This window comes from Alosa alosa, chromosome 23 (genome assembly GCF_017589495.1).
Source record: "Alosa alosa isolate M-15738 ecotype Scorff River chromosome 23, AALO_Geno_1.1, whole genome shotgun sequence".
In the NCBI taxonomy this organism is placed as follows: domain Eukaryota; kingdom Metazoa; phylum Chordata; class Actinopteri; order Clupeiformes; family Clupeidae; genus Alosa; species Alosa alosa.
Window position 1 is genome coordinate 6,884,666 of NC_063211.1, and position 11,806 is coordinate 6,896,471.

Here is an 11,806-nt window from a genome sequence, read left to right on the forward strand (position 1 = left end):
TTCCAAACAAGTAGCTGTATTTTAGAAAGCATCTGAAAACATCGGTCTGCATTCAGGAGCACAGTAGGCAGAGGAGACCGAAATGTACCGACTGGATCCACTTCAGACAGTCTCTTCAGACTCCTCTGGGCTTCTGCACTTAAACCCCTTTCTTTCCATTTCATCCTCCTATTCATCGAGTTGTTCTCTCCTTGCTTCGTAAGGCACCATGAGGTCCATGAATAACAGGCAGTTTCATTGTGAGTTGGCATCCTACCTCAGCTCTTGTGAGAGTGGAAAGCTTCACAACAGGAAGGATGTTACCAACACAGTATATTAGTGATTACTTGTATGTCTGTGCATGCCGTGTTTCTTTCCTGCTGTGTCTGACTTAGTCATTTGGCCATGTCACTCTGTGATATAAAATCTTAAAGCCTTCATCTGTTTTTGTGTTACCAATAAATATTTTTGCTATCTATTGAAATCCTTGATCATTGAGATCTATTGAAATATTTAATGCCCTTCATGTTTTATTCAACAAATTTAATTAGGTATGCTTGGCCTGTCTGAACATAATATTTGAAATGCCTTTGGTGTGTGTCAATTACTAGCAATCACGTTAAAAATGCATCATTTGACTTTAACTAGAGGAGCTTAAATGTGTATGTTTTTATACACAGAGATAATGTGCTTCTATGCACATCCAGATCCAGTTTACCATGGCTGTTTATTTCACACACACACACACACACACACACACACACACACACACACACACACACACACACACATATATATAATATATGTCAAATAGCAGAACATGCATATTAGTAGTTAGTGAAATAGATGGTTGATACAGATATATCATATGTGCCCACAGCTCATATTAAATAATCAACACACAGATTGCAATTTATTACAAATACATGCTGCCAGAATACTATGGAACATGTTCTGAAATTCTGTGCTAGCAGTGATTCATCATTATGGGTAAGTGGAGAAGAACCTCCTGTTTGGAATTAGGATGAAATGATTCCTACCTTTAGTCTGTTGCGACTGAGAGAGGAGAGGTTGTCATACCTCACACCAACCCCATGATACACGTGCCGAGAACGCGCCTTTGCTCTTCTCCATACCATACCACGAGGATGCGCAGTGGTAACGCAGGCTGTAGAGGCAAAGAGCAGAAGCGAAATTAACTTTTATAAAGATTGCAGTTGTATGTGTTGTTTGCGTTAAGGTTTGTTAGACCAATCCAGTTGTTCGTCGGCATCAAAGCATTTGGTCTTACACGACTTTCAGTTCACAGAAAAAAGGACGGACCTTCTAATCCAGATGTGAATAGATACCAGGACAATGTCTGAAGAACATCCAGTAAGTTTAGAAGAGGTTCTTAACATGTCTGCTAATGCATCTTCCGCAGATGGAAATCTCATCAACGTTCCTGATTACACCGCGTGGCACCACAACACTGGGATTGTAGTTGCCACAGTTTACGCTCTTATTATTGTCATTGGCTTGACTGGAAATGTCACTCTCATCCGGACGTTCTGCACGGTGAAATCCATGAGAAACATACCGAATCTTCTCATGTCAAGTCTTGCGTTGGGGGACTTGATTCTACTCGTGACATGTGCTCCGGTGGATGCTACTAGGTTCTTGGCTGATGAGTGGCTTTTTGGCAGAGTCGGCTGTAAGCTTATTCCGTTCATACAGCTCACTTCGGTGGGGGTGTCGGTCTTCACTCTCACAGCGCTGTCCGCTGACAGGTAAGAGAAACATGGATGGAAAGCGCTGGGGGTGTTAATTGCGGCGCGGAAAGACGGGGAAGTATTTATTGTTTGCAGTGGTCTCATAATTAAACTGAATCTTCAAGCTTGTGAACAATATTGAGCTAAATTTTTTTTTTTTTTTTTTTTTTAAATGTTAAAAGTTAAATTTAGTCTATTCGTCAACACACTTTATAAAATGTCAAAATGTTTGCATAGCCTACAATTAGTTTAGTAGATAGTTGAGTATCATGGACATTTTCATGTACATCATGATTAAAGCTGAGACGCGAAAAATTGCCATGGATATATTCATGCAAATAACTAGCCTACTATTCTGCTTTACTTGGAATATATCGCCTGCGGCGCTCAGATGTGAGCTAGCTTAGTTATGTAAAATGGGCCAAATTGGTTTTTAATGAAAAGGACCCTTAACCAGACACAGTCTGGCATAGTGTTAATTAAGGTAGTCCTTAAATGAAGCCCATCGTGACAGTGCTCAGCTGTGCTGTCATCATTTGAACTGCACAGTGCAGCAGGACTCCACAGACAGTGGGATATTCACAGTGACCATGACCATTGACCAACACTGATAACATGTTAAGTAGCAGCCTATTCATATGATTTAAAATCTGATATTAGGCTACCAACACTGATTACGTGCTAAGCAACAGCCTTTAATCTAACATCTGATATTACCAATACATTCAGGGTCCCTTAAAGGGTTTTGTAACTTTCTTTCTATTTTCAAACAAAGCTGGAAAAATGCATACTTTTTTCTTACATACAGTAATAATTCTAGTCTTATTAAACATGCTTTCTTACACTCTAGCCATTCGTTTTCAAATAAGTAAAACCTGTTAATTTATTATTTATGTTCAGGAAATTAGAAACATTTAAATTCAGTGGCCCTTTGACAGTCTTCAGCTGTGTGCTATGAATGAATGACTGAATGGATGAATGAATGGATGGATGGATGGATGGACAGATGGATAGATGGATGGATGGATGGATGTGGTTTCTTTTGCACTACGTTTGAAGTGCCAGTGAGTCAGTCACTCCGCATCAAAACCCCTCACCATTAGACATCATGGCAGTGGCAGGCTAATCTTCCCCCAAATGATCCTCTGAGAATAAATTATGTTTTACCCTTATTCTTATTCCAAACTGCTGCAATGACCCAAGCTCTGATAAAGAATTCCATTTTACTTTCTACGTCAACATTATCAAGCTATCCCTTACTGCAACATTTTGAAAGTGAGAATACTGATACTGAAGTAAGGAAAAGGTCTCAAGCATGATTGCTGCTTGTCTGCGGTCATTGGCACCGTGACTGCAGACAGTCATTGTCAAGTAATTCATCCATTGCCACAATCATTTTGTTCTAGAGATCAAAGGAGATAAAGAAGGTGAGTGTAAAAGGACATCTCAGACAGACATGTTTTCCGTAATATGTACAGGACATGACTGCATGTTTATTGTCTTCAGTAAAAAAAAAAAAAAACACTGAGAAATCATTCAATGTTTTGTCAGATACAAGGCTATCGTCAGACCAATGGATGTTCAGACGTCTCATGCCAAGATCTGCCTTCGCGCTGCCATGATCTGGCTATTGTCCATGACCCTTGCCATCCCAGAGGCCATCTTCTCTGACCTGCAGTCCTTCCCCATCGCCAGGACCAATGACACCCTCGTCACGTGCGCCCCCTATCCACAGGCTGGGGACCTGCACCCCAAGATCCACTCCATGGCCTCTTTCCTCATCTTCTATGTCATACCACTCTTCATCATCTCTGTCTACTACTTCTTCATCGCCCGCAGCCTGATAAGGAGCACGTCGGAAATGCCGGTGGAGGGAAACGTTCATGTGAGGAGACAGGTGAGATGGAGGATAACGTTCATGTGAGGAGACAGGTGAGATGGAGGATAACGTTCATGTGAGATGGAGGATAACGTTCATGTGAGGAGACAGGTGAGATGGAGGATAACGTTCATGTGAGATGGAGGATAACGTTCATGTGAGGAGACAGGTGAGATGGAGGATAACGTTCATGTGAGATGGAGGATAACGTTCATGTGAGGAGACAGGTGAGATGGAGGATAACGTTCATGTGAGATGGAGGATAACGTTCATGTGAGGAGACAGGTGAGATGGAGGATAACGTTCATGTGAGGAGACAGGTGAGATGGACTTAACATAAGGAGCTTTGTCGTAAGAATGATGGCTGCACCAGGTGGTCATGGGCTCCGATCCTGGGAGCTCATGTCATTGATAATACATTTGCCATTGCTATAGCTTGATGGTGTTCGACTCCCATGCGGGCTGGATGCAGACATGTTTTGGGGGGACCTCCCAAAATAACATGGCCTGCGGGCTGTAGTTTGGGGACCATTTCTCTAAAGTCTTACGTGTAGTCTAGGACTATGTTATAGAGCTCAGGTTATGATGATAGATTTACTCTAGTCTTACGTGTAGTCTAGGACTATCTTATGGTGCTCAGGTCATGATAATACATTTATCGATAATACATTTACTCTACAGCAGTGGTCACCAACCTTTTTGAGCCCAAGATCCCTGAACTCGCCCTGAACAAAGTCAAGATCTACCATGAAGCGTCAAAAGAGAATCAAAGCTAAAATACTTCCAATTTAAGGTCTTTTATTTAGGCAAGTGTATCAGGTCAAAAATAGCCTATCAATGCCATACATCCTCCACCCCTTATAGGCTACAGGCATCAATGAGATAACAACACATAACATAGTAACTACAGGGCTCAGGTTTTGAGGACAGGCAAGAGTGACATTCCCTGTCGACAATCACCCCACGCTGGGTTGCGAGAATGGGGGTGTTTCATTAATAATACTACAACTTTTTGTTGCTGTTATTAATATGCCTTCAGATGTTCCAGTGTAACAGAGGTTGTTTCGTCCGCCGCTCACGGCCCTCGAACCCGCCACCTCAACACACACCAGCATGGGAGTCGAGCGCTCTAACCACTGAGCTAAAAGCCCAAGCTTCCAACTCAGTGGTTAGAGCCGTTCTTAAGGTTAGGGGTGTGAGGATTTACACACACAACTAGCATCACCAGCTAGCATACACCAGCCCCAGGTCGGTTAACAGTTGATCCAATATTAGTTGTGCAGAAATATAGCCCATCTTATACACACGTCAATTGAATTGAAATAGAAATTGTAAAGATTTGTATTTTTTGTAAATGTTCCATATTTAGTGTAGTTATATCAGAACCTGAAGTAGCCTACAATCCAAATGCAAGCATGAAACTTCAGAGTATTACCTTTCATTTGAGGCCAAGATTATGCTTATAAGGGGTTCATATGCAGTAAGCATTTGATTGCCAGTATGCATTTTGGATAACCCAAAGTCCTATGGTGAGTTTTCATTGGCCATTTTACAAAATGCATGAGCATATCTTGGCAAATAATGGTCTAAAGTACTCATGTTGTCATTCTATATTGATCTCTTTTTGCACACAGCATGACAAGACCTAATGCTAGGACTCAATTCATATCAAGTCAAGACCTAGAGGGCTGAAATGTGGTCAGTTCAAAGATGCTTGTTATCCAGTAGAAAAAGAAAATAATAGCCTATAAATATCTAGCCTTTGTAACGTTGTGTCAGTAGGCTACATCACACAGTTATTCTAATTGTTTTCCAACAGTGTCTCAGCTTTCCAAAAGAGAGCAGGCATTTGATTATTGGCTACAGTATGTAGGAGCAATGCCCTCCTAAGTCAAAATGGGGCAAAAGTATAATTTATAATTGCTCAGATTTGCAAAAGAAAAGATTTGACACATGGCACTGACAATTCAATAATGGGTGTTTTCACCACCTCTGAGCATCCACTAACCTGGACCTTTTAGGGGACTTTCCTCTCAGGGTGAATGAGAGGATGCTTAATTGCTTTTTACCTGACATTTTTTAATACAGATGCAATGATTAATGCATCCATGGCCAGGATATAATTATATAATATGACATGATTTTAAAAGTGACCTATAACAATAGGCTATGCAATACACTTTAATTTGTTTAGGGCTAATAAAATGATTAAAGGAGAATTCCGGTGTGATATTGACCCAAAGTGTATTGAAACATGATACCGAGTGTGAACGTATGTCTCATAGCCCATCTCGGCTTGTCCCCTGCACTCCAAAATCTGGCGCTAGTTAGCCGATGCTACCAACAGCTTTTTCAATAGTGGTGCTTCGGCATCGGGCTAGCCATGCAAATAAATCACTGTTTTACACCCATTTACGTCAATGTATCTCCACACTTCATTGGTAGACTTCCGAGGGCCCTGACATTTAAAACGAGACATTGAGAACTTTGAAAAAGCACTGGTAGTTTACTTACAAGACGATTTATACAGACAGTATCTTCACGAAGTTTAGCGTTTGCAGCCATCTTGAATTTAGTCACGATAAGTCGAGCGACAAGTAAGAATGAACAGGTATGATAAAGGGATCAGATTCCAAAAATAATTCAGTGGAAATGCATGGATTCCAGTTGCTGCTACTGGAAGAAACTGGAATCCATGCATTTCCACTGAATTATTTTTGGAATCTGATTTCCAAGATTTCCAGATTTTGGAGTGCAGGGGACAAGCCGAGATGGGCTATGAGACATACGTTCACACTTGGTATCATGTTTCAATACACTTTAGGTCAATATCACACCGGAATTCTCCTTTAAGCCTATTTGGAGTGAGAGATGTTTAGAATGTGACAATATGTCAGTCATCGTGTGAACGAAAGTAGGCTATGACTAGGCATAGGCTAAACTGCAAAGTGTTGCTGTGCACGTGTGTGTGTGTGTGTGTGTGTGTGTGTGTGTGTGTGTGTGTGCACGTGTGTGTCTGCATGTTCAGTTCAAGTCAGACGTTGGTCCTTCCGGTCCCGCATTAACGCCGCTCCATTATTAGATTAACGTTATCAGACAGCGCTGTAAAATATGTGCAGGAATTTCTCCATTATTAGATTAACGTTATCAGACAGCGCTGTAAAATATGTGCAGGAATTTCTCGCATTATGATGACTGGAGTTGCGGGTTTTGAATAAATCATGCGCTATACCCGCAATCCCGCGCTGATTTTTAGGCCCTGTAAACGTTGGCGACCATGCAGGAATTTGGTGACTGCATTTTTCCTGTTATTCTCGGGATCTACCGGGCAAGTCCTAAAGATCTACAGGTCGATCGCGATCGACAGGTTGGCGACCACTGCTCTACAGTCTTACGTGTAGTCGGTCTCAGCTTTCTCATCCAAGGGCATTCTGGGGAACATTTGTTGTTCAGTTTCTCACTCTGAAAAATGATTACCCCAAATAGGAAAGGCTCATTGGCTCCAAACTGAAATTGCAGATCAGAGGTCATATTTAAAAGCATTGTTGACATTCATTTGATTAGTGTTTGATTAGTCCAGCCTTTCTCCTGCCAATTGTTTAAGAAAGGTGCGCCGCTGGGGGGTGGGGGTTAGGACGATTCTAAGAGCACTGACAAGTTGCCCCCGAGAGCCCCCATTATTAGGGCCCAAATTATCTAGCAGTGCCCCTGTGTTTAAGGCCCAATTCCACTGAACGCTACTGACCTTTCCTGTGGCTACTTGTGTGTCCCGCTGCCACTGACATTTTCCCTGGCCCAAGTTTGGGAAGAGAGCTGTGTGTCCATTTGGTTACAGCCCTGTTATCAGCAAATATCAGTGTGAAGCGCCAACATGAATGTGCCGCACTCCGCTCTCGACATTCGATTACTCAGACAACATGATTCTCAACAGAACCCTGCACACCAGCGTTGAACTCTGCTCTCGACATTCGATTACTCAGACAACATGATTCTCAACAGAACCCTGCACACCAGCGTTGAACTCTGCTCTCGACATTCGATTACTCAGACAACATGATTCTCAACAGAACCCTGCACACCAGCGTTGAACTCCGCTCTCGATATTCGATTACTCAGACAACATGATTCTCAACAGAACCCTGCACACCAGCGTTGAACTCTGCTCTCGAAATTCGATTACTCAGACAACATGATTCTCAACACCAGCAGACGTGGTGGCAGAGTTCAATGCTGGTGTGCGGGGTTGTGTTGAGAATAAAGTTGTCTAAATAACCGAATGTCGAAAGCGGAGTGAGCCGAACACATGTCGGTGCTGGTGTCCACAGCGCTTGAAGCTTTTAGACACGTCTGTGACAGCAGGTGGACTCACTATGTTAGTGGACCTTTACCATGTTGTGGCAGCAAAAGCCTCACACAGCAATCCTACCAACTAATCAAGTGTATCTGTCATGCAATTAATTATGCTGAACAACAGTGTGAATATTTACAGTAGATTGTGAGTGTGTTTGCATGGGTGGCTGTGGGGGATGGTCAAAGGTTCTTCAAATTGATCACAAATGAAATCAAATCATAATATCATAATGTGACAATCATCCATAAAGTAAGAAATCACATGAAGTATGTCAGTCTAAAGAAACAAATGTAGAGAGCAGCCTTGGTACATTCATGGTGGTGGTTTACAGTGATGGAGTTAGGAGAGACAGGGAGATCCAGCCTTAGTGGTGGTGTACAGTGATAGAGTTAAAAGAGGCAGTGAGATCCAGCCTTGGTGGTGTGTGGGAAAAGGCTTTGGCATCCTTAGCTCTGAGGTTGTGTTTTGGTATAGATTAGAAAGTAGACCTTCTGTTGAGGATAAGTGAGAAGGCATGAAGGAGCTGATCTCTCAGAGGTATATAGGGCCTTGAACTTCTATTGTATTTTCTAGAACACAGGTGGCCAGTTGGTTGACGTAATTGGTTGCATATTACACACACAGACACATTTGAGGGACACACAACTAGCACTAAGTGTTGTTGCACCGTAGCCAAAGCTAAAATAATAAACAAAACAGTGGTTCCTGGTCATTATCTGCCATTACCTTTACCTCTACACATTCCTGACAAATCATAACATGTGTGGATCCATTTGGAGATGACAAAAGGGCTGTCTGATTGTTTGTGAACACATTGTATTGTAGGTCTGAGAGGTTTTCATGATGGATGCATTAAGAAAACAAATCGTTTTTCAGACTAACAGCAATTTCAGATGTGGTTGAGTGCTTTTCAAAAACAACAGAAATATATGCACTATATATAGGCAAGCTAGTTGAAGAAGAGTGTGTTTGTTGCAAACCGCACTGTCCTTTGAGTCACCCTGGTAACTTCACCAACCCCCTAACCCAAACAAACTCTAACCCTTAACCCCGAGCTTCCAGTTTTCACCCTGTTAACTTTGCCAACCCTAACCCTTAACCCCGAGGTTCCAGTTTTCACCCTGTTAACTTTGCCAACCCTTAACCCTGAGGTTACTTCCAACATCCTGTCTCCTCACCTCACAGATTGAATCCCGGAAGAGGCTTGCCAAGACAGTGCTGGTGTTCGTTGGCCTGTTTGCCATCTGCTGGCTCCCCAGCCACGTCATCTACCTGTACCGTTGCTACCACTACTCGCAGGCCGACACCTCCATGGGTCACTACGTGGCCATTGTGTGTGCCCGCATCATGGCCTTCACCAACTCGTGCGTCAACCCCTTCGCCCTCTACCTGCTCAGCAAGAGCTTCCAGAAGCAGTTCAACAAGCAGCTGTGTTGCTGCTGCTGCCCGACGCGACGGCGGCTGCTGCCCCCACGGTCACAGAGCGCGGGCCGCAACAACAACACGCGCATGACCTCGCTCAAGAGCACCAACCACTCCCTGGCCAGCTTCAGCATTGTCAATGGCAACCACAGCTCTCGCGAGGTCGGCCCTTGAGGCCCAGTCGTTGGACCTCGGTGTCGTAAACCGTAACGAGAAAAGAGAGAGCGGAAGTGAGAAAAAGAATTTAACTGAATTCTGTTAAAGGAACAAACACGTTTGCCAAACAGTACGTTTTACGTGTTTGATACAAATTAAGAGAGGTCTAAGTAAAGAGACTGAGTTGTACAAAGATAACGAATGCATTGTTTCTCTTCCTCCTAGATTTAGTGAGCAGGGTTAAAGATTGGCATCACTCCATCGGATCCTTAGCAAACTAAAAGACAAAAGCACCGCTAACCAATATGGGAGTATTTCAAATGGACCTTGAGATTGTCAATTTGTTGTGTTTGAAAGATTTATTCCCAATATAGAGTGCTTTTGAGTCAGATATATTTCTAAATTAAGAACAACAATGTAAATCATGACCAAGTGTGTGTTTATACAACGTTCGCTTTTCAGCTTTAGCAAAATGGGAAAACAGCTACCACTGTAGTACGTCTAAGACTAGGAGCTGTGAGGCTCATACACACTCATATTGACAAACACAGACAGGTGAGAAAAGAAAGTGTTTTGTGCATTTACATGTAAGTGGTCCAACAATGACCTTTTCACTCTCATGATTCACAATGAAATCCAAGGCCAGTGCATCATATATAGTGTTGAAATAGTCTGTGTTTGTGCTTTTATGTCTAGATCTCTATCTTTTAATGTTGATCATATGTAAGAGTCAAATGATTAAGAACTGTGTATGAATACTTGTGACCGTACCTTTCTACTGTATTTTGTCATTTGTGATGCCAGTGAAGCTTATGACACAAGAGTGCTACTTTGATGCATCCACTGAAAATTTGTGATGAACAATGTGCTTGTGAACCATCAAAAACGGCTTTTGTGCTTACTGAGTTGTGACTTATCACTAAAATATCATAGCCATTTTAAAATAGAAACACTAACTCTGAGATTAAATCCTATGAAGTTGTTGTCACTTGAAAATACATATTGATTATTGTTTATGTTGTATTTGAGTGTTTTATTTGATTGGTCTTTAATTTAATTAAAAATTGAATTATTAAGTAATGCTATCATTTGAACATACAATATAGGCAAGAGAAAGAGAGAGAGAAAGAGATGTCCTTAATTGAAATATGAAGCATGGTGCTATTAAAATTAAAGTTGACTGGTATAGAGCAGACACTTTTATCCAAACACAAACACAAACACAGACACACACGGGCATCAGGCTCCCGATTATCTGCCAGTGACGTTAACCGTTGCTCCAGCACGCCACCGTTGCTCCAGCACACCACCGTGTAAATCAGTTTATTTCGTGATGATCAACAACACTGTCACTTCACTTCCCAATTATGATGTGGAATTCATTTAATATTTAAAAGTAATCAAATCACATCTTGAATATTCTATCTTTGTCATTTGTTTATTTGTAATTAATGTGTGGATATGATCAACATGTACCTGAACAGTATCATAATTCTGTGCTCTTTCTACACGTCTAAATAAACTCAAGTGGAAATTCTGAATATAATTTGCAACTGTTTGTAGTTTGCCAGTGGAGGATTTGGCATCGGCCCATTCAGGCAGGCACCCACAGCCAAAATAAACACTGTACCCCATTTCCTCTTTTGATGTCGCAGTAATGAAAAAGAGAACACTCCCTCTGCATTCTTCTAAACGTGACTCTTTTGGGGTTAGGCGGTGGGGTGGGGTGAAATTGTTTTATTTGTTTCTTAGATGACCTATTTCCTGCGTTGACAATGTGAATAAAATGTGTGTATTTGTGAAAAAGCTTTGTAATCATCCTTTATTCATACATATAACCTACAAGTGTATTATCATCATCAGTAACCCTCTAATAAAGTTATTGTGAATAACACAGAGCAATCAATGTGGTACCAGGTAATTTGTAATGATGAGATTATTTAGTGATTTGTTTCGTTTTGCCATATTCTCTGACCACTCACAGGGTTGGCAACATTTGAACCATCCCTGCACTTAACCCAAACCTACACACAAATGCAACACTCCACTTGTATGACTCTCTTTACATATGTCAGCTGTAAGATTGCGAAGGCCGGAAACACACGAACAACACAGCCATTACAAGGAACTTCAGGAAGGTCAGTCCTCCATTTTTCTTCATGATTTCTCCTGCTCTACCTCTTTCCTTCTTTCTTTCTCCTTCACTTTCTTTTAACTATTTTTTTCTCCTGGTAAAGTCAAGAGATTTTTTCCATTAGTGTATGTTTA

The 11,806-nt window shown here is 41.7% G+C and overlaps 1 protein-coding gene across 1 annotated transcript; it reads left to right on the top strand.

Annotated features, from left to right (window-relative positions):
* The first annotated feature begins 1,077 nt into the window (after window positions 1–1,077).
* On the top strand, window positions 1,078–11,349 carry grpr (gastrin-releasing peptide receptor). Its single transcript, XM_048234987.1, has 3 exons — window positions 1,078–1,748; window positions 3,282–3,627; window positions 9,146–11,349. Exons 1-3 carry the CDS (start codon window positions 1,336–1,338, stop codon window positions 9,554–9,556), a joined length of 1,170 nt encoding a protein of 389 aa, XP_048090944.1. The 5' UTR covers window positions 1,078–1,335; the 3' UTR covers window positions 9,557–11,349.
* Window positions 11,350–11,806: the final 457 nt, after the last annotated feature.